The 24,299-nt window shown below is 35.8% G+C and overlaps 1 protein-coding gene across 1 annotated transcript in view; it reads left to right on the forward strand.

Annotated features, from left to right (window-relative positions):
* Positions 1 to 24,299, forward strand: part of LOC107700794 (polycystin-1-like) — a 103,720-nt gene that overhangs the window by 2,144 nt on the left and 77,277 nt on the right. Inside the window, exons 2-3 of the mRNA XM_016502610.1 lie at positions 22,735 to 22,806; positions 23,926 to 23,994. Coding sequence (XP_016358096.1) covers positions 22,735 to 22,806; positions 23,926 to 23,994 — 141 coding nt within the window. The remainder of the gene's footprint in view (positions 1 to 22,734; positions 22,807 to 23,925; positions 23,995 to 24,299) is intronic.

The following is a 24,299-nucleotide window of genomic DNA, read 5'->3' on the forward strand; positions in this document are numbered from 1 at the left end:
ATGTAATAATCACTTTAATCTAGCTTGCGCCAGCAGTTGAACACAGAAGCAGTTCCGGGGGGATGACGTATGAGTTCAGCGCTGCGCATGCGCCGGTGCGTCTCATGAAAACCAACGTTTGTTTACAGGATCAAAAGAAGCAAAGTTTCCTTGCTTTAGAAAAGGAAAACAAGTCTTCTCTTGGCTTATATCGAAATCCTCCGACATTCTTCTTTACAAATCCTCGTTTTGTACTTCTAATAAGTGACCGTTGTTTTGTTTTGATCTCTCCGCTGCGCTTCTGTGTACGTCACTTCTGAGTGGTGCATGCGCAGAGCTGAACTCATACGTCCAGTGTACAACGGTTGGAGCAAGCTACATTAAAGTGATTATTACGTTTTGAATATGGATATTTTTCTTACAAAAACACGTCGATTCGCTAAAGGAGGCCTTTGTTCAACCCCCGGAGCCATGTGAGACACTTTTTTTAATGGATGGGCGCTTTTTATTTAACTTCTTTTGGACTGATGCATGCAACACCCGCTGAGTGCCATGAAACAGCTTTGTACAACGGTTGGAGCAAGCTACATTAAAGTGATTATTACGTTTTGAATATGGATATTTTTCTTACAAAAACACGTCGATTCGCTACAGGAGGCCTTTGTTCACCCCCCGGAGCCGTGTGAGACACTTTTTTTTATATATGGATGGGCGCTTTTTATTTCACTTCTTTTGGACTGATGCATGCGACACCCGCTGAGTGGCATTAAACAGCTTGAAAGATCAAAGACAATTTTTAATGTAACTCCCAACTGGATTCGTCTGAAAGAAGAAAGTCATATACAGCTAGGATGACTTGAGGGTGAGTAATTTGTGGGCTAATTTTCATTTTTGGGTGAATTAACCCTTTAAGCCATGTTCATTGGGGGCGTTTTACACCACACTATGTTTGAGAAAAAAAATTATATTTATATAATTATATTTTTCTTAAATAACACATATCTACAGGCACTGCTCTCATGTCATATAGCTATTACTGTGATGTTGGTACATCACCAGTGTAAGCTTAATGGTGAATACTTCTACATCACTCTTGTCAACGCAGTCCATAGTTACAAATTAAAAATTGTCTTGACTTTATCTAGTGGTAATTTTGGGATTCAAATTCTTGGGATTTCCATTCTACCCAAAATCTTTTGAAAGTCTGGTTTAAAACACAAGTGCCAAGTATGCTGTTTTTAATAGGCTACGTTTTTGAAAAAACACACAATTTATTTTGTATTCTACAAAACATTCAGATGCAGTGACTAAATGTCAACTGGTGTAACCATCTAGGAAACATTTTTCCTTAGTATTATGATGTTTTATTCATGATGGAGGTTATGTGACACACTGACTTTGTTTTGGTGACCAAAAGTCAATACCAAATCAATCCATTCATCTCAGTCTGTAAAAACTGTGAAAAAGTGGTACTTTAGCTTTCTCTAAGTGGAGAAAACATCTCACATCTCAACCCAGGAAAAGGTCCAAATAGCTGCATAAGTTTATGCCTGCACTTGATTTAACCCGTGCACACAGCTTGTGTACCAGCAGATGCATGAAGAGATTGTGCAGGTAGACGTGTGATGCATCCTGCGACGGCGTCCTTGCATTGAGAATACTGTGTTCTTTACTCTCGTTTCTGTGGCGCTCGAGCTCCAGCATGTGTTATCCATTCACATAGGCTGCAGATGTATGTGCAGAAAGATCTGATACTTTGAACTCTTTTTTTAGGGCATAAACTTCAAGACCGAAATCTTTCATCAGGCAACTGTTGTAAAATTGTCAATAACACTATAGGTCACATTTACAAGCTCTTCATTAGGGGGCTTGTTGTTGTTCTCCAGTGAATATTTCTCAGGCTGTTTATTTCTGCAAGTCAATTTCTGTAGACACAAAGCTAAAAAGTTATTGGTTTTTCCGCCATTATTGCCCATGGAAAAAAGTTTCAGTTCATTGAACACACACTGAACGAACAGAAGGGCCAAATATGGTGATATTGAAATGGTGATATTGAAACAAGCATTTGTGCAACTGGAATTTGATTTGAAATCTTACTAAGATTTGTACAGTTTTGACAACTATAACCCCGGCCTCCCCCTGTTAACTCCAATGCTTAAAGATTGCAATAAGTTGTGCTAATGCAGCAGTAAATTTTATTTATGAATGTTTATGAATGCAGATGTCTTTGTGGGCAATAGGAGTTTTTACATTGTTGTTTTTTTACACAGTTTTAAAACTTAAATTCATGCTGTTTTCTCTGTCTATATAAGTTATTTTCTATTTAAGTGGTTCCTAAATGGAACAAAAAAATATGCAGAAAGTGTTTCTGAAGTGGATATTTTAAGATACAGACAGAAAGACTGATTAAAATGAAATAAAAATGATTCTAAGATGAAACAAAAAAGTTTTCATCTACACAAAGCAGCTGCAGTTTTACAAACATTCTGGAGCTTCTCTGTCTTTTCTGTCTAGAGGAATTCAAAAAGAAGGATAAAGTCAGTGAGTCTTGGCTTTCTGAGACTGAAATCTCCAGAGACAGTCGCCGTAGGTCACGGAGACGAGCACAGACGCGACGTCTTAAGAGCTTTAGGAGTTTTAAATCATTGACCTCACTTCCTTTCTCTCGTTGCGCCGCCGAGGCCGCCCAGTGATCTTTCATATTTAAGCGTCTCTAAGACCGAGATAGATGATAACATTTTCTTTGCTGTGAGAATGAAAGGATGTCTGGTTAACAGTAATTAAATGTAAAAGCCTGTCGTCATGGCGCTGACACACGCTGGCGAGGTGCATTAGCGTTGGAGCGCTATCTGGCAGCGCGCCGCGTCTCTCAAGTTCACAGCTGCTGCGCGCAGGATCGCCGCTTTTCCCCTACCACCCGCTCCTTCTTTCCACCCTTCAAGAAAAAAAACGCAGATCAACTCCCGTTCCCATTCCTAGGAGGTTTCTTCACTCCTTTTCCTTCTCCAGTTGTGTCATTCTGAACTGGATGAGTGTGAAGTGCAAATCCAACCTGACTTGCTTTCCAAACCTCCAAAGTAGCATCTTTCATAAGAAGCGGTGTTATTGTGTATTGGAAATCCATTTTAAAGGGGTCATATGATGCTATTTTAAAGATCATTATTTTGTGTATTTGGTGTAGCAGAATATGTTGACATGCTTTAATGTTCAAAAAACACATTATTTTTCAAATACTGTACGGAAAAATTGAAATCGCATCATATGACCCCTTTAATCTGTAAGTGTCTGGTGCTGACGTGCGCGATGCAGTGAGCAGTTCACAGTGAATGAGTTGTTTACAGTAAACCTCCAGATTGCTGCACTTTCTCTTTTGTTTCTGCTCTTGCAGTGATTCACTGATTCGCTCGTGTTTAATAGGAACCATTATTGACTCAGGAGTGATGTAATTGTGCTTAAGTAGCTTCATCTGTGGGAAGAGCTGCAGTGTGACAACAAAAACAGACTTGTTCAAGTCTTCCTCAGCTGCAGTGAGTGATGTTTCTTGCTCAGTCATTTCTGGGGCCTGTTTCATAAAACAAGCTTACCAAATAAGCCAGGTTTATTTTAGTTAGTCTGACGTATTGTCAGTTGATTTGGTTCAAAATAAGTCAGACTAACTGAAATAAGCCTGGCTTATTTGGTAAGCTTGTTTTATGAAACAGGCCCCTGGTCTGTGTAGTGGCCTTCATGGTTTGTAGTGGTCTTCACTGGCTTTTGATAGTCTGCATTGACCTTTCTTTTTAAGTTGATTTATTTATTTATATGTCTAGCACAATTAAAGTTATTTTAATTTAGTATTTTGTTGATCTAAGATGTGTTTTACCCCTGAATATTAATTATTTTAATAATAAATTAGAGAAATATAATGTAATATAATTACATTATAATATATATGACTTTATATTAATGAAAAAAGAAATGTAAAATAAATGAAAAGGGGTGACTTTTTTAGCAGTTTGCAGTGGTCTTTGACCTGTGTTGGTTTATATTAGTTTTTTACACATCTGTTCTGGTTTACAGAGGTCTTCATTCTATATTAGTTGTGTTCTGTTCTCTGTTTGTCATGCAATCTACTACATCCCTGCATGTGTCTCCTGCCTATTCTGTCTTGGATTTACCCTTGTGTGGCTTTATTAAAGACTATTTGCATTGTTCATCATCTTCTTCATGCGTTTTATAGCGTGACTGACTCTCTCTCTCTCTCTCTCTCTCTCTCTCTCTCTTTCTCTATATATATATATATATATATATATATTGATTAATCGCGATTAATCGTTGCCCAGCACTAATATATATATATTAGGGCTGTCAGTCAATTAAAATCTTTAATCTAATTAATTACATGATGTTTTGATTAATTAATCTAATTAATCACAAAATAAATTTGACTATGAAAATACCCACAAAAGATTATTTAAAGATATTTTTGTGTTAAATGAGAAAGTATCAAGTTGACATTACAAACTGTAGCTTTAGAAATATTTTATTTGATTCAACAAAAAAATGTATAACACATAAACATTTAGGCTACAACAGCCTAACATAAACTATGGAAAATAAAAGAAGATAATTTGAGAAACATCTCAGTATTGTTTGTTCATACAATGAAAGTCATTAACCAAAACAGCTTAGTTACCGACAGTCTTCAAAATACCTTCTTTTATGTTCCACAAAAGAAAGGTTTGAAACGACTGGATAAACTATGGAACATAATTCAAGATCATTTTAGAAAAATCATTGTCATAGAAAAGTGATTGGTAACCAAAATAGCTTTGTTACCAACAGTCTTCAAAATACCTTCCTTTATGTTCCACATGAGAAAGGTTTGAAACGACATGAGTAAATGATGACAGAAGTAAAATTTTTTGGGTGAACTTTCCCTTTAATGTTTTTATTATTATCATTATTATTATTAATATTATTATTAATTAAATGATACGCTAAAAAAGAAACGAAATCTGCCAGCAGGCGGCAGTAAATGTCTTCAGTCGATTCGTTCAAACGGCTGATTCATTCAGGAATGAAGTAAACGGCTCTCTTTATGAATGGTGTAGCTTTAGAAATATTTTATTTGATTCAACAAAAAAATGTATAACACATAAACATTTAGGCTACAACAGCCTAACATAAACTATGGAAAATAAAAGAAGATAATTTGAGAAACATCTCAGTATTGTTTGTTCATACAATGAAAGTCATTGGTAACCAAAATAGCTTTGTTACCAACAGTCTTCAAAATACCTTCCTTTATGTTCCACATGAGAAAGGTTTGAAACGACATGAGTAAATGATGACAGAAGTAAAATTTTTTGGGTGAACTTTCCCTTTAATGTTTTTATTATTATCATTATTATTATTAATATTATTATTAATTAAATGATACGCTAAAAAAGAAACGAAATCTGCCAGCAGGCGGCAGTAAATGTCTTCAGTCGATTCGTTCAAACGGCTGATTCATTCAGGAATGAAGTAAACGGCTCTCTTTATGAATGGCCTTTGAATCATTGATTCACACGACTCGTTCAAAACGCGGATTACAGCTGTGTTGCTCGGAGACGCACAACAGTTCTGCTGTGGCTTTAAAGGTAATATATTCTTTGCAAAATTGAGCAAAAACACATAATATTGTGTTTAAAATATAACACAATATCGACTTCTTATTTACTGAACTGTTGTATAAAATCACATTTAAACTCGTGATATTCAGGACAAATCAGCACTCGTGTAATAGCCGACTGCTCTCACTGCTCATGTGATATCGTATGATATAAATATGAGACAAAAACACATACAGGGGCATTTTTTGCACCGATATCTTGAATTTTAGGGCATAACTGCATTTATGGAGTTGTGGCCCTGCATCATATTTGTCAGCAGTCAACTAAATGAAATGTAAGATGATGTACAGGTCTGGGGGCGGGGCCAGTGTGTTAACTGCGTTAAAATATTTTAATTGCGTTATTTTTTTTTTATTATAACTAATTAATTAAGTTAACGCGTTAAACTGACAGCCCTAATTAGGACGTTATATAACCGATGACTTGTCTGATTATAGGGACTGTCAATATATATATATATATATATATAGACAACATTTTAAATGTATAATATTTTTCTTATAAAGTATTTGAAACATGACTTTTATTTTTATTTAAAATTAGTATTTGGATAACCTTAGATGTATTTTCAACAGAAATATTAAGAATTGTTTTGATAATCAGTTAGTTAAATGAGATATAAAACGAATATAATATAAAAATTTTAAATGAATCTAAAATAAAATTAAATAAAAAAGGAGGTCTTTTTCAGTGGTCTGTAGTGGTCTTCACTGATGTGTGGTTTAACTGGTCTGTGCTGGTCTACAGTGGTCTTTAGTGGTCTTCATTGATGTGCGCGAGTCTTTTACTCCTTTTTCATCCAAGTTTGCTCATCTGTCTGAACCTGAAAATGGAGATATTACTGTGTGGAAAGGAAGATGGTCTGAATTCCTGCTGTCTGTTTTTTTCTTCTCTCAGAATGGTTTAGTCACGCCGAGCAGTCGTGAGTTTGTGTGTGTGTGTGTGTGTGTGTTTCACAGGCTGGGCTGGAACTCACTGACCAAATGCGCCGGGAGGTTTATTTGGTTGCCATGACAGTCTCACATCATGACATCACCATACACAGAAGCACAGACACCCACAGTAATACAGACGGACCAAAGAGCAGTATTCAACACCAACAGCACGTCTCTGCCGCTTCACACGGATTTCAATATTTATTAGATGAACAGAAGTGCTCAAAAAGTTAAAGATCGGCAGTTTGATACTTCTGAGCAATAGTGATGATTGACTTTGAAAACACTTCTCAGAAACATTAACTAAACCTTTTAGCACAATTTTTCATATTACAAATTTTTTTTCAAGTACAATCTAATTTATTTCAGTTTTAGTAATTTAATGCTTGAAATAAATGCTTCAGCTTGTTTTATTTCAGTTGCCAAACATCTAATATTTGTAATTAATTTTATTTCGGCTTTATTTCAATGACCAAAAATGATTTTCAATAGTTTTAGACTTAGCTAACAATAAAAACTCTGGAAAAGAGCAATGACTATAGACTTCATTGAACTTTTGAAAACGGTTCAAATCTTTATTATCTAAAAATATGTGTGGAAGAAGTTAAAAATCAACATTCAGCCTGAATTTGAATGCTTAGGGGTTTTGGAAATATAAGCAATAGTGATTATAACTAAACCTTTTGTTATTTTCATATTTCAATCAAGTGGCATATTTGTATTATTTTTTATTATTTTATTAATGTTTTTTATTTCTATTTAGCTTTAATTATTTCTATTTAATTTTTTGTTATTTTAGTGCTTCAACTTCAACTTATTTTATTTCAGTTAGTTGTCAAGGCAACCTTTTAAATGAAGTGTATTATCTAGTATTTCTAATTTATTTTATTTTTAATATTTCTGTTTAGCTTTATTTTTATTCAATTTTTTTAGTAATTTTAGTGCTTCAACTTATTATTTCCAAGACAACATTTCTAATTTGTATGTTTTTCAGTTACCAAAAGCCATTTGTAATAATTTTAGATTAAGTTAATGATAACAACACTGCTAAAAAGTAATGGTTTTCTGACTTCACTAAACTTTTGCAATTGGTTATATCTTTATTAGCAAAAAATAAGTGCTGAAGAAGTTAAAGATCCCCATTCACCCCCGAGTATGAGCAATAGTGATGGTTGACCTTAAAGTCCCCATGAAATCAAAATTAAAGTTAGTATCAATATGTTAGTCTTAAGGTTATCTATAAGGCAGTGTGCTCCAAAACAGTGACAAAATTCGCATTTAGAAGATATAAGCATTCAAAGCTTGCAGTTCGTCACTTCCGCCAAAACGGCTCAACGATTTTTTTGACGTCACATCGTACTTCAGCTTCTCATCAGATCTTCTGACCAATCAAATGCTCTCTAGAATCCGAAGCGCCCGCCCCCTGCACTATAAATAGACGCTGAAGCTGCAGCTAAGATCGGTCGCTTGTTCACAGTGTAGTATTTCCTGCACAGTGTAGTATTTCCTGTACAGTGAATGGCTCGAAGTGCACAATGTAGGTGATAGGGAACGATTCAGACAGTGTAAAGATGCTTTCGATTGGTGCAAAGGAGGTCTGGTTTCACGTTGTTTCACGTGAACCATGGCAGCGCGCACAGTCTGATCCGGACTTTGGCTCCGGTCCAGAGACGCGATCGCACGGAGCGGATCATATGCGGATGTCACCACATAGAATAATACTGCATGTTTCAAGGCACTTCAGGGGACCTTTAAAAACTCCACTCAAGTTTCTCGGTCTCCTGCACACTCCTGCACACTCCGGATCATCAGGTTTAGATGACTTGGTTTTGATGAAAATGTCCAGGAATGTTTGTTTCAGACGCAGCTGGTTCTGTAAGTCATTTGTAGCAGGACTGTGCTTCATTTAGAGGAACACTGATTCATCATTAACTCGCTAGTGCTAGTGTGAGTGTGAGTGTGTGTGTGCTTATATTTAGGAATGTTTTTGTTCATCTCAATGTGCTTTTTCTTCCCCTCCTCCTTCACTCCTGTATTTATCTATCTGTTTATTCCCATGCAGGTAAAAATAACCACTATCATGCTTTTCCCCGTTCTCTCACATCTCTTTCCGCCGGCACTGAGAGCCCGAGGCGGTAAAGCATCAAACCTGCAGCAAAAAAAACAGCAAGTAGACTTTGCATGAGTTACTGCACAGCGGCCGAATGGATGAATAATAACAGGTTGCGAAGGCTTCGATAAACCTGAGCACCTGTGTTTTCTGCACATGTATTTACGTCCTTGATCAATTTGTCCAACAAGTTCAACAGAAGCAGCTCGCCGAAAGACCCCATGAAACGAAAACTAGACCTTTGTGGCTTTTAGTCCATGTCTGTTAACCCCATTTCAGCTTTGTTATGTTGAGGTCTTTGACCATAAATAATATGGAGTGCTGCGATTATTTGTGTAAGGTTTGTTAAAAGACACAGTAAAACATTATGACATGAATTGCTGTTGCTAGAACTTTAGCAGAGACTGAATATAGATCAGACAGACCAGAAATTGGAAGCCAACCAGAAATATTACAGTTTTTGTCATTATTTGAGAGGGTAAGAAAAACATGATAACATTTATGTCAGATTTTGTTTTGAAATATATTATTGAAACGTGCAAGTTTGCAAGGACGTCTTTGAAATGTTGAACATTTGAGTATTAAGTACACTGTAAAAAACCTGTAATAATACAACACAATGTACTGTATTAATCTGATTAATTAATTTGTATCTGTTAATGTTTTCTACAGGTGTTTTACCTCTATTTCACCTAATTTTTTTTTTATTTCATTAAAGGAAGTTAAAGAAAATATTCATACAATTAGCAGAAAATTATCATTATTTTTTGTACAGTATAATAGATTGTTTATTAATAACATTTTAGTTTAAGTATTAGTCATTTTTTATGTGCTTGTCATTTTTATATAATTTTTTCCTATTTAAATTTTATTTTGTAGTTTTTGTAATTTATTTTATTACCATTATAGTAAATTTTGTGCATATTTTATTTATAATTAATTTGATTTTATTTGCATATTTTGGTTAGTTGCCAAGCCAACATTTCTGCTTTTTAGTTATTTAATGTTAATATTTTATTTTAGCTTTATTTAAATGACCAAAAACAGCAATGACTGTGGACTTAGTTGAACTTTTTCATGCATATATACATCATTTCCACAGCAGAACAGTTCACAGCAGATATAAAACATATTTATATGAGCGCTTGATGCATATAAACATACTCGTTCTTTGTATTAATCTGGCTTTCTCAATCTCGCTCTGTCTCCAGTCGATGACTTCCTCTCGGCTCCAGATCTTGAGCCTCTATTTCCTGTGTCTGGAGCTTTTTCTCTGTCTCTCTCTGCTGATGTTTTCCTCTCTGTTCTCCAGACAGCTGGGCTTCTCCTGCTGCGAGTATTTAAAGGGGTCGTATAAGAGCAGATAACATGTTACGTAATAGAATCGTGTAAATAAAGATGGAGCTGAACTATTTTTGCCTACTGTGTCGGGGCGGCCGGCTGTGAGTACAGTTTGGTCACATCTCACATTTGTTCCTGAGGTTCATGAGCGTTTTCCACCTTCCACCAAGCAGGGTGTTTTTGTGTGTGTTACTGTATCTTTAAGACTACTGTCTGTGGTTGATCTCTGTTATGATTGGCTCAATGTCAAATGTGGGCGCTCATATGTTAATGAGCTTATAGTTTTGATGTCATGATGATTTCTGAGCAAGCTGTTTTTGCTGTTTAGTTTTAGTAAAATGTCTGGATGGACTTTGCGGTGTGAACATTGAAGTTTGTTGACAGTGTATGTAACTTTATAATGTCAAGACATTAAGAATGGTTGTGTTTTTTAACAAAATTTAATGGAATGGCAAATCTCCGTAAAACATGTCTTAGCCATATTTCACCGGAAAATACAATTATTATTTTTTTTTAATGTATATTTTGCTTTACAAAAAATAGTAGCAAAACATTTCAAGACTGAAAATATTTTGCGTTATTACATTCAATTGACATTCCCAAACATCCAACTTTCAATTATTATATTTATGAAATATGTTTATGTAATATATTTTATAGATACATTATAGAGAGAGAGATTATTGTGTTTATATTTATATTTATGTAATTTTTATACTTACATTTTTTAAATTAAAATATACTTTTAAATAATAGTTTTAAAAAATAGTAAATTGTGCTTATTTATTTTAAAATTTTAATATATATTAAAGAACTAAAATTACTGTTATTAATTTTATTTCAATTAAATGCACTACAGTAAAATGTATTATTTTGTATAAATATATATATATTATTATTAAATAACATATTTTACATTACACTAATGTGAATTAGATTTGTTTTTAACGTAAATGAGAGTGTGAAATAAAATATGCTTAATTGCCATGAAAATGTCACAATGCAAATTAAGAAACAGGCTTCCGTTTTATTATGCGAAACATATTTTTCTCGTTTCATTCCATTGGCCTGAAATGTAACCTGGATGTGTTCTTGTGAGATTAATCCAGTAAGGAGGGAGTTTTCACCAATATATGGTGTAACTTTTGGATATAAACAGACTTCTGAGGTGCCTTTGTGGTGGTTCGGCTTCATTGATTCAGAGTCATTTGGCTGTACAAACAGTGAGTCAGCGACTCATGCAGCAAATGATTCTCTGGCTCAGTGAGTCAATCTATCAGTACGCAAATGATTCAGTGAGTCATTGTGCAGCTGCTCTGTGGTCGGCCCCTGCCGTCACTGCACCGAGTGTGTGTGTTGTTTTCATAGGTGTGATATTATGTGTGGCTCTCTCACACACTGCTAAGTACATGCACAAAACTCTTGTTACTCTTAAAGACTAGTTCTGTAAACTGCGTTAGCGATGACAGAATTTCATGCGGTTTTCTTCAGTGTAATGAGATTATCGCAGTCATTGTTTAGTGTGTCTGTTAAAAGTGTGTGTGTGACTCACAGGCGATTTAAACATCTTGAGATCAGATGACGTTTGATGTTGTTCGACTGTGACTCGGTTTGTTTACGCGAGTGTGTCGTATATATTTGCGCATCTGTAGGTTTGTGGTTGTGTGTGTGTGAGAGCCAGCTGGGATCCAGACAGCTCATGCAGCAGCAGAGTAAAAACACACACGATGTCCTGAGAAGGACAAAGCGAAGAGCTTTTTACTGTGAAGGACTGGCAGTTATTACAAACAAATGTCTTTATAATCTTCCATCAAAGTGTAATAACTTAATACATCTCCTAAGAGACCCTCTTTTTGGTCAAGACAGAATCACAGATGTCATTAATAGAGAATGCAATCTCAATGTGACCCATTTAAGATGGTGGGATGAGAGAAATGACACTTATAAATATACTTTTTTTTTATTAGAGATGCACCGATACAAAATCTCTCAAGAGCAAATTATTCTGAATGATATCTACCGATTAGTTTTTTTTCTTTAGGAAAAAAATCTCTCCCAACTAATGCTGTAAACTATATAGGGAGCACTCTCATTTGGTACATTATAGGTTAAAATGAACAACAACACTATTATATTCCATGCTATTTATTTTCAAATAAAAACGTTTGTATACAACTCGATTGCACATAAGGTAGTTTTCGTAAAAACTTGTCTTCATTACAATGTATTCAAACATACATGCATAATTAACAGTAAATAAGCACCCTCTAGTGTTTTTATTGCTAACTAATCAACTGTGAACTCTGGATAATTTTCTTGAGGTAAATGCAACGTTAAGTGACATTGCTCATATGCTGTTTTATTTGATTTGGTATTTATTTGACTTTCTTTCGAATGAAACGCTGATTGAGTGACATGAGACGTGATACATTTTGGCAGTTTGTAATTTATCTTTCAATATACCTTCTGATGTTCATTCATGTTTATTTTGCGCTATAACTTGTCTTAAAGGGGAAGAGAAATGCACTCCGCGCTGCCGCTTGAACGGAAGCTGCTACAGCGATCTGTCACACAACATTTAAGAGTGTCAAAACAGCATTTCAATCATGACAACTCTCTGAAGATTTTAGCATGGTGATGGATATGGCAATGTTAATGGATTTGGTCTTGGTGGAACAGACCTGCTACGCTGCTGCTGAATTGCTGCTGCTGTTGGTTATTGCTGTAGTTGTAGATTATTGCTGCTGCTGCTGCAAGCAAGTACAGGAACTTGCTACTGCCAACACATATGGCGATACAGTGCAGTGAATATTTAAGACATACTGCTACTGCACAAATAGCATATGAAATAACCCGTAGCAGATCTATACAGGTGGAGCTGGGGAAGGTGGAGGGTTTCAGAGAAACTCTGAAAAGCGCGCTGCAGGAATCTCAAGTGAATGCTAGCCAGCCATATAAATGCAAGGCAGTAAGCTCATTGGCTGCATATGCAGCATGAACCAATCAGCTTGTGCCAAGTCGTTTCACTCTCTGAATATCATAAGTTACGTTAACAACCCGCCAGCCTGCGACATCTAGAGTTTCATGACTGAACTATATATTTATTGTTTGAATTTTGTGTGCAGGAATTGAAAGCTGAGGCTTTGTTTCTTATCAGAAGTAACAAAGCACAAAGCTTGTTGTGATAATAGGTGCATTACAAATAATGTTCATTGATGGGAAAACCACAGATCTGGCAACCCTAGCTTGAACTACAGGTGATTTATAGGGTCAAATAGAAACCGCGTTAATGCATTATTATTGCTTTAACCTGGACAGCTCTAAACATTTTGTTCATGCAAGTTGCTGTCTGACACACTTTTCCACTGCATTTTGATTGACAGGAAATAATCAGCCCTGATCATCGGCTATTTTTAAACAGTCGGCCATTGGCTTTTATTGACCGATTATTGGCCAATACATTGGTGCATCTCTACTTTTAAGTCATAATCCTTTTAATAATTCAAACTAACATGTTTTTGTCCCAATAATTTAGTTTTATGCATTTTTATGCTTATTTATTGTATCATGTTGTTAGCTTAGCAATATGCTAATGGAAACTTTTTAAGTCAGGACTCGGGAGCAATATTTGTCATTTATGTTATGTCTACTCATTGTTTTAACTCTGACAATGATCCAGTTCCAGATGAACAAAATCAACTTTCACTTGGAAATGCACTAGAGTAGGGAAGAACATATTATTGCAATTTCTGTTTCATGCTGACTTTTATTTAGGTTAATATAATTGCAGCATTATTATTGTCCTGTATAAATATTTTTCAATTTACATATTTACATTTTCACACATTACACTAATGAGAATGAGAATTTGGAGTAAAATCATTACCATCATCAATTGTCATTAAAAAACACTATTTTTTAATCGTTGATGGTGTCTCTCAATAGCATCTCATGCCATTAGCATTACATTAAGACGTGTCAAATTATTAACAGTAAAAACGTGTCTTGACTGTATTATAATTCTGTCTGTTTTTGAGCACAAACATGTCCTGTGTGAATGCTCCCTCAGTAGGCAGCTGCCTATGTTCAGTAGGTAGTAGGCAGCACTGCAGTTCGCTAGCTCTAGGAACGAAGCGTTTCTCTCCTCCTCCCCTCTTTTCCCGGCAATTGGAAAGAACCCTGTTAATCATCCTCCGGGGACGGACTTCCAGGAGGAGAGGGGCCACTCTGCCACATATGAGCCCAGAATGAGGCACCCTGCCCGGGTCGGACAGATCCAGAGAGCCCAGCTGAGGAATAGAGCCAGATGCGAGCGGCTCACAGTGGACGATTGTTCACTGAAAGCCCCGAGGTGCTACGGTACCACTCTGGTACTTATCAGGACCAAATACACACACACACACACACACACACACACACACACACACACACACATAAACACACTCACTCAGACTGAATATTTACACAAACACACATACGTTTTGGCTCTTATTTATACACACACTCACTTAAATAAATGAGAGACATGATCACACACACACACACACACACACACACACACACACATGAGCGCTGGCCAGAATCGTTGACCCCCTCCTTCTGAAATTTCAAACATAAACAAAACGGAGCGCGCCATAAAATTCTTTCTTTTTTCTTCCTTTTTTCCCTTCCTCCTACCCTTACGCTTTTTTCCACCTCAGCCACAACAGACAGACTGCTGTTTAGTGGGTTAGTGTGTATCTGTGGTTACAGCCAATTGTGGTTTGGCTGTTTTGCCGTGGCGATTACGGCTCTCCTCTGCCTAATGCTCATGGCAATGGTCAGTGTTGTGATCCTCATCGCCCGAGTCCACGGCTCCAGTCTCTTCATCTTACACCATGGCTATGTTCACAATCGCATGCTACCATACTACACTAGTTCTACAGTATTCAGTATGTATACAGTACACAGTAAGCAAAATGTCATTATGCATAGAATACCTGTTTAATAATCTACTACATTTGCAACGTGCAATATAAAATGATGCACTAAACCTGACCTTCCATTACCAGTGTGACGCATGAATCAGAAGCAGGTTTTTAATAACAAATGGGAAGGCTTTCACACAAAACTGGAATAAAAATGTAGCATACTGTGGTTTTAAACAAGATTGTTGCATATTGTGTACAGTTTCACATACTACGTAGCACAATAGGTAAACAGTATACTATTAATATTTTTAGAATAGCATACTGCCATGCTACTCTCTGCCTTGTGTGTACTGTGCACAGTGTGCAAGCTTTGTTGTTAAAAAGCAGTGCACTTGAACCAGAAGTCTTCCATAATTCTACGGAACTGTTTTCTAAATTTGATCAGTTGGGATGTGCGAGACTAGTCGACTAGTCTATTAAATGGAACTGCTGCTGCTAGTCAACATTGATAATACTAGTCAACTAGTCAAAATTTAGTCATTTTAATGTTAGATTTAAAAAATATTACATTATTTTGAAAAGTGTATATCTGGAGCGGAAAACAAAATCTTTTCATTTCACTTCAGTGAGGCGCCACCTACTGTCAGAGAGTGAATTTGCATTTTCATTCAGCCAGTCTGCTGCTTTTGGTGCAGACTAGTCGGTTACAAAATTTCCATTAAATTAGTTGTAGTGCTCATTCCTAATTACCAGACGTTCTAAAATGTTTGTGCAAAATTAGATGCCAAAAAAACGTAATTGTTCTGAGATGATAACTGGATAAAAAATGCCAGAATTTTGGCAATATTTAATACATTTAATGACATGCTGATATAAACAATTCAGTTGGTGATCATGTGGCCAAGATGTAGCATACTACAATTTGAAAGTTTACCATTACCATTTAAAAAAAAAAAATCCATTCTGAACGTAACTTACTAACACTAAGAGAGCGACGTGACGCAACAAAACTAGAACATTCTATAGTCAACAAACATTGTAAAGGGAAGATGAGTTTTACAAGAATAATTTTAGGGAAAAACAATGACAATGACTTCTTCTGTCATATTCCCTTCATAGTCTTTTTTTCAGGCTAGAGAGGCTGATATGAATCTCTTTAGCTGTGGAATGAAACACAGTCTCTGGGCTGTTTTGCCATCTTTCTTTCTGTCCGTCCATTGACTCTCTCTCTCTCTCTCTCTCTCCTACTTGAAGTGGCACCAGACGGCCCTTCGGCCCTTATAAGGTGAAATCAGCGTGCCTGGTAGCGTAAAACAGAACCATATGTCGCTCGCTGACTCCCTCGCGCAGCTCCGCCAAGGGGCTCGGGCTCTGGCACGGAGCTGCACACAGGAGCCTAACTTCTGCTAATATAAACTGAAGAGGTCATATTTATATAGTCATGTTCAGGCCGCACACTGGGGCTTTATGTTACAGAGAGGGAGGAAACTGCGTTCTGTGTTCATGCACGTACTCATGCGCTGCAGTAACGTTATTTTGGCTCTAAAATGAATAGCTCATGTTATTGTGAATATGGATTTGTCATAATTCCCCATTTCCATGCTCATGCCAGCTGTGAGTCAGGATGTTTTCTGATCTCACGCATGAGGATCTTCTCAATGACATCATTAGGAACCTCTTTTTAGAAGCATGATGTCATAGTTGGATCTTCCAGTGACTCGTGGGATTGGTCACACAGAAACTCTTTAACACGGGAAGGAATGTTTGATTTAAAGTTTACTGGTGAAAATACAGTAAAATTTTGTTTTATTTTATGATTTATTATTTATTTTGTAGAGTATTTTGCCTAAAGAAAATCAAGCCTATTAAGATTTTTTTTTGCTATGTGACATTTATTGTCAATAATACCTTTCTTTTCCTTTTTTCACCTTTTTTTAAGGTGAAATGTAACTAAAACATGTACTTTGATACATAACATGGAGTTAATAAATGAATAGTTCACCCAAAAATGAAAGTTTGTGGAAAATGTACTCCCTCTCAGGGCATCCAAGATGTAGATGAGTTTGTTTCTTCATTGGAACGGATTTGGAGAAACTTAGCATTACATCGCTTGCTCACCACCTCTGCAGTGAATGGGTGCCGTCAGAATGAGAGTCCAAACAGCTGATAAACACATCACAATAATCCACAAGTAATCCGCATGACATCAGTTAATATAATGTGAAGCGAAATTCTGCATATTTGCTGCATATTTCTCTCCTGATTCAGACAAGACGACTTTTTCACTGAAGACAGCAATAGTATGAATAGAGGACTCATATTTTAGCCGGAAGCAACAACTTGAAGTTAAAAAAACATCTTGATGGATTTGTTTTTTTACAAACATGCAGCTTTTCACTTCACAAGATGTTAATTGATGGACTGGAGTGGTGTGGATTACATGTGGATTATTGTGATGTTTTTATCAGCTGTTTGGACTCTCATTCTGACGGCACCCATTCACTGCAGAGGATCCACTGCTGAGCAAGTAATGGAATGCTACATTTCTCCAAATCTGATGAAAAAAAACAAACTCATCTACATTTTAGATGACCTGAGGAGGAGTACGTTTTCAGCAAATTTACATTTGTGGGTGATCTATTTCTTTAACATATTTATGGACCATAGTATTTATGTAGTTTATGGTATACATCCTAAAAACATACCATGATACTTTTTGGTTGCTTTTGGTTGGTGGTTACTTGTGAGGCTTTCTTCCAACTGTAGTTATGAAGTGTGCATTCAGACAGTTCCCGTCTCTCTGTCCAGTGCTCACAGCAGAACCACAATCTGCTCTTGTCTGTTGAAGTGAATCTGGACGCTAAATCAAGCCTTTTCAAATGCTGCATGGAAAATCTGAGCCACACGTGAGAGCTACTTCATATTCCAGCGGCCGTCCTGCCGTTCATTTTTCCAGCAATCAGGCTCACGAACACTGAAGCCCAAGTGGAAATCATCAGCTTCAGATCTTCCTTCTGCAATCAATAAACCAAAATAAATACATGCAGGAATGACATACAAATAAAGAGAGAAATCTCCAAAGCAAAGATTTAAAGATCAATCCTGGGCGTTTCAATTTCCAGGAGTTTAATACGTGACCTTATTTAACTGCTTGTCCATCACACTAAAGTTTCTGTGACTGTAAGTGCATGAATATTTAAAGAGTCAAGCGTTGTCTAGTTTATGATTGGTTGTTTGTTGCTTTTTTGTGAAACCCTGCAATTTGGGTTAAAAGAAGTGCTAGAAATTCAAATGTGAAACTTCACTTAACGCAGTATTAAAATGGTCTTAACTTGAGGTTAAATATATAGTGTGAAATCCCTTAAAACTATAAGCTGCAGAAACGGCTTGTACAGAATTGATTTAGCATCTTAGCAATGGCATTATAATTTATTTTGCATGCAATAAAAAGCCCTTAGTTTAAATCAATAATTATATACACAATCTATTTTTAAGTATTTATTATAAAAATGTATACAATTAATGATTTGATATTTTATTCTATTTTTATGTGCATTTAACAGACACTTTTATCCTTATTTATTTATGTATTTATTTTAAAACTGTATTTTTTTTTTTTTCAAATCCAACACTGGTCCCATGATTATTATACCTTTTAGGCTAAAGGTATTCCATTATTTTTTATTATTTATTTGTTTATAGTTTTTTCTGTCAAAAACAGAACTATGACATGCTTAGACAATAAAATTTGCATCCTGATGAAAACGAATCCCTTTATTTAATTAAATGGTTTTTACATAATGTTATTAATATATTTATTGTAAATATTTTGTTTTGTTATTTTTGTATGCATTTGACAGCCAATTTTACCTAAAGCAACTTGAATTCAAGGATTTTATTTTATTTTATTTTATTTTATTTTATTTTATTTTATTTTATTTTATTTATTTTATGGAATGGAATGGAATGGAATGGAATGGATATCCTAGGCATCAAACCTACGACCTTGGTGTTCAAGTGTTTGGTGTACATAAAATAACTTATTATTATTATTTTATTTACTTATAGAAGTTGTTGCTGTCAGAAACAGGACTACGGCAGCAACAACTTACACAATCAACTTTGCATCCTGACCAGGATAAACTCAGACAAACTAGAATAACTTTAAGGCAGACGTTTTTCTCTGATTTCCAGAGGTGGGACCAAGTCATTGTTTTGCAAGTCACAAGTAGGTCTCAAGTCTTTGCATTCAATTTAGGGATTGTGCCAAAATAGGATAAGCAGTAAACTATTTGAGACCATTTTATGCCACTGAATATATAATCATAATGTCATAATCATAAAAATCATAATACAAGAAGGCCTACACACTTCCAAATGACAACAAACTTTTTTTGTAGAATAAGCATTTTTTTACATTTGAACTAGCTCCTCATGACTACACCACGTTACGTACGAGAAGCTGCAAAACACACAGGCGCAAGTGGAATGTACTAAACACAGTGACATTAATTTTTAAGTAAATCTAATGGGCGATATATTGCGTCACCAAAAATTATTGAGGTCATGTACATATATTGTGCGATAAGTCGATATATTGATTATTGCGACAGGCCTATTCATGTCAGGTGGTGGTTGAAGTGATTCACTCATAATTACCGCAGGCATAAAACAAAAGAATATCATTAGCAAAAATTGAATTGGTTTGAATGGCTTTACTGCAGAGCAATTACTATACTACGCAATGAAATATAAATGTCACTGTCATTTGATGCTGGATGTGGTGAATAAGCTACCAGTGATCAAAATATTGAATATGAAGTCACTGAAAACGATAGTTTTGAGAGTATAGCTGAAATCGTGAATATGAGGCAGATGCTGAATGTACTGTGGAAGTGCGCTCTGACGATGACAGAGATGGTAAAATAATCTGCTCAAATGGAACCCTTTTAAGTTTAAAAAAAGTAACGAAATATGCTTTATTTTATTCTTCTGTAATTGTTCTTAAAATATCAAGATAATGTTTTTGCTATTGCAGCAGTTAGAGGTCCATCCGTCCTGGATATATTGGTCCGGGTCGCTAAAGACCTGAATATGTAATAATGATTGGCGAAACATTCATGCATTTAAGGGTTAATGGAGGTTTAAATTTAAAAAAAAATGTATGCAATTAATGCAATTAAAATATGTAACTGATCGAACAAAAACTGTGGAGATCTGACAAAAACAGGTCTCAGAGAGGTGTTTATTACAAATAAAACTGAAAATGAAAGCACATGGAGTTGGCAGAGTGCGAGGGTCGTGACGGGATGCGGATCCTTCACTCATGGTGCACCTCGGTGTCGGACAAACAAAAGAAGTGAGGAATATTTAACAGCAGCGGTCACAGTGATGATGAGGCCAGCACCAGTGACTCTCATGCCCGCGCCGTGTGTCTGCTGGGCGGAGATCGCTACTAGACGAATCATGTAATCATGTAATTTGTTATTTATTTATTTTTATCTCTGTTCTTTTGTCGTAAGTTATGCTATTACTCCATTAATTTATACTAGCCTATATCCAGCGCTCCCTAAACGCAGTCTCTGGCTTGTTGCCAGTCAAGTGCAAGCACGCTGCAAGGACGCGTCTATAACGACTTTGATCTGATCATAAAGTCTTTCTGAGTCACAGGGCTCAAGTCCAAGTCAAGTCTCGAGTCATTGCTGTCAAAGTCTAAGTCGAGTCTCGAGTCTTCTTTAATTATGTCGAGTCGAGTTGCAAGTCATCAAATTTGGGACTCGAGTCCGAGTCGAGTCTCGAGTCAAGTGACTCGAGTCCACACCCCTGCTGATTTCTCAGATGTTGCCTGTCTGACATCTCATGAGTGTGAGCTGAAGATATTCTTTTCCATTCCAGTTGCTTGAATAAACTTTCGGAGACCCTTACACAACACGATATAAATCTGATTGTGCTGAAAATACACTCGGTCCCTCAGTGACTGACACACATGCCAGAAGAGCACAACGCTCCGCTTTCATTCACTTTGCACTGATAACATTCAGATTGTTGCCATAGTTGCACACACTTGCACACACACACACACACACACACACACACACACACACACACACAGACACACACAGACAGCAGGAGGTCTTATGTAACGTGATGATGTGTAAGAACGCCTCCTATTAGTGAGGAACTGACACAGTAATGACTTTAGCAGAGGCTTTTCAACAGCATCGATGGTCAGTCGAGTAAAACTCCTCCTCTCTTACACAGTTTGTCTGGAATGGACAGATGTTTTCTTCTGGGAACAGAGTTCTCACACACACACACACACACAGTAGTGCAGATTGCATTATTGGTTTAATTGATTGGTGTGTTCATGGGAAAGACTGATGCTGATTGATCTATTATCTTGATTTTGTTTGTACTTTGCATCATGGGTGATGAAAGAAGAACTTGAGTCTAAGAAAAAAATGTGGGTTTAATAATTATTTCTTTATAGAATACATATGTAATAATATATGCACTGTTCAGAAGTTTGGTAAATAATGTTTCTGAAAGAAATTAATACTTTTATTCAGTAAGGATGCATTAAATTGATCAAAAGTGACAGTAAAGACATTCATATTGTTACAAAAGAAATCAATGCTGTTCTTTTGAACATTCTATTCATCAAAGAATCCTTAAAAAAAGTCACAGTTTCCACAAAAATATGAAGCAGCACAACTGTTTTCATCAACATGAATTATTATAAAAGATTTCAGAGCACAAATCAGCATATTAGAATGATTTCTGAAGGATCGTGTGACACTGAAGACTGGAGTAATGATGCTGAAAATTCCATTTTAATATATATTCAAAAACAGTTATTTTAAATTGTAATATTACTTGAGAATATTACTGATTTTACTGTATTTTGATTGAATAAACACAGCTTTGATGAGTATAAAAGACAAAAACGTTTTTACTTGTTTGGGGTTGCGATATATGGTTCTTTTTAGATTAAATATGTTCTTGATATTTTCTTTGTGGTTCTTCAGATTAGAAAATTGCTTTCTGGTTCCTTAAATAAGCAGGAAATAGTAGAAATAATATTGCAAATGAAAAAAGGACAGTGGGTAATGTCGACTTTCGGTGCTTGGTTTACCCAAAAATGCAATTACTGTCATCATTTATTCATGTTTTCCAAAATGTCTATGGCTTTCTTTCTTTCTACACCAATGTACAGTAATTTACATTGTCATTATATAGGGCCTTTCGCACCGCTTTAGTTCCAGAACTAAATGTACAGTACTAAAGTACTGGGACGATTTTGCACGAACTATTTCCCAGTACCAATTAAAGGGTTGTATTCGCACCGACAGTGTGTACTAAGAAGTGACGTAAGCCGGTCGACAGCGTCGTCATTTGTGTGCGGCGTTCAACAACAAACAAAGAAGAACAACGGTTCCCGCGGTGCGAAAGGCCCTATTGTGTGCCATATTTGAGAGCTACGGCAGAGGGGAAGATTTCAAGTCTGTTCCTCGCAAAAAAATCCATTGAATGATGCTTGTAATATTGTACACAGTCACAAGCTACTTGTATAATACTTTCTGTGGAGCTTCAGTCTCCATTCACTTTTACTGTATGGAAAAGAGCAGCATGAACATTCGGCTAAACATCTCCTTTTGTGTTCCACAGAAGAAAGTCAGTCATACGGGTTTAAAACGGCTAACTTCTTCTCAGTCTTCCGTCATGAACAGCTTTCTGCAGCGGTTATCTCGAGTCTGAGTGTGTGTGAATCTCTAAGCGTCTCTTTCTGGCTTCTGTTGCAGAGATCTGTCCAGAAACCACATTCCCTCAGTGGATTCCAGCCTCTTTGATCACCTCACCGCCCTCAAGGAGCTGTAAGTGCCACGTCTCTTGAGCGTGTGTGTGTGTGTGTGTGTGTGTGTGTGTGTGTGTGTGTGTGTGTGTGTGTGTTGGAGACGCAGTCATTCATGTACGTCTGTAATGGGTGGTCTGGTGTAAACGTGAGTGTGTTTCTTTGTGCTAAAGCAAAAGCCTACTCGTTTCCTAATCTGCAACTTCCTGTTCACTTTTTCCCCCTCAGCTATCAGGTATAGATTAATTATATTTTCCACAATAAAAATAAAGCCTCCTTTTAGAATCTTGAAATTATTTTCTGCCCATTTTCTCTCCAGATTATCATTACTGGAATGCAGTTAAATACTACCATAGTTACAGTTATGATTTGCTATTTAAATAATGTATCATGACATCTTTTAGTGCAGTAGACTATTTTATTTTAATATGAGTAATATGAAATAATATATAATGACATCTTTTATTACAGTAGGCTATTTGATTTTAATTAGTTTAATAGCTGGAAAATATTTAAATTAAGTTTATCTAAGTTTGATTATATAAAAATAATCTTAATTAAACGCTAAAAGACAAAATCTATATGTGAAATACATTCTGTATTACTACTAATAAAATATTTTATTATGAGTAACTGAATAAAAAATAATATTTAATAATGTATTATGACATCTATTATATCAGTAGAAGTTTTATTTTAATGGCTTTAAAGATTTTTTTTTTAATTGTTATATTTAAATTAAGTTGTCAAGTTATCAATCAAGTTGTTTTTATTATTTATGTATTATTATTAATAAAGTATTTTATTTTATTATGAACAGCTGAATAAATGAAACAATATCAAATAATATTTTGTGACATCTTTCATTGCAGTAGACATTTTTATTCTCATGACTGGAAAATATGTATTATAGTAGGATAAATTATAGTTATAATAAAATAAACAATTAAAATGCTAAAAAAATGTTAAATTATTATTATCATTATTGTTGTTGTATTTGTTGTTATTATTTTCTTTATGAGTTCTTATATATATATATATATACACAAACACACATTCAGTATATATTTTGAAAATATTTACATGTATATACACTCAGGTCTTTCAGTTCAAGCAGCCTCCTGTTTGCTCTTCTCCTCAGGTATCTTCAGAGCAATCGTCTGGTCACTCTTCCTCGTGGGATCTTCGACTGTGGGCCGTTAGCTGTGCTGTAAGTGTGCGTGTGGGCGGCAGTATGGTCTAGTTCCCAGACGGTTTTTGAGCTCATATGGTGAGAATGTGTAGGCGGATCTTTCTGGAGTCTCTCCCGAACCGCAGAGTCAAACGCTGAAGAAACCGAACACGAATCAACCGGACACACTCCACTCTTTCAGCTCAAACAAAAGCAAACTAAATAGAAAGTGAAACAAGTCATGTATCCAGACATTTTTCTTTGTTGTGTGAACCGTAACACACATGCACCTCGACTACAGCGTTTCTAACACACACACACACACACACACACACACACACACA

This window comes from Sinocyclocheilus anshuiensis, unplaced genomic scaffold, assembly GCF_001515605.1.
Source record: "Sinocyclocheilus anshuiensis isolate Anshui unplaced genomic scaffold, SAMN03320099.WGS_v1.1 scaffold1127, whole genome shotgun sequence".
In the NCBI taxonomy this organism is placed as follows: Eukaryota; Metazoa; Chordata; class Actinopteri; order Cypriniformes; family Cyprinidae; genus Sinocyclocheilus; species Sinocyclocheilus anshuiensis.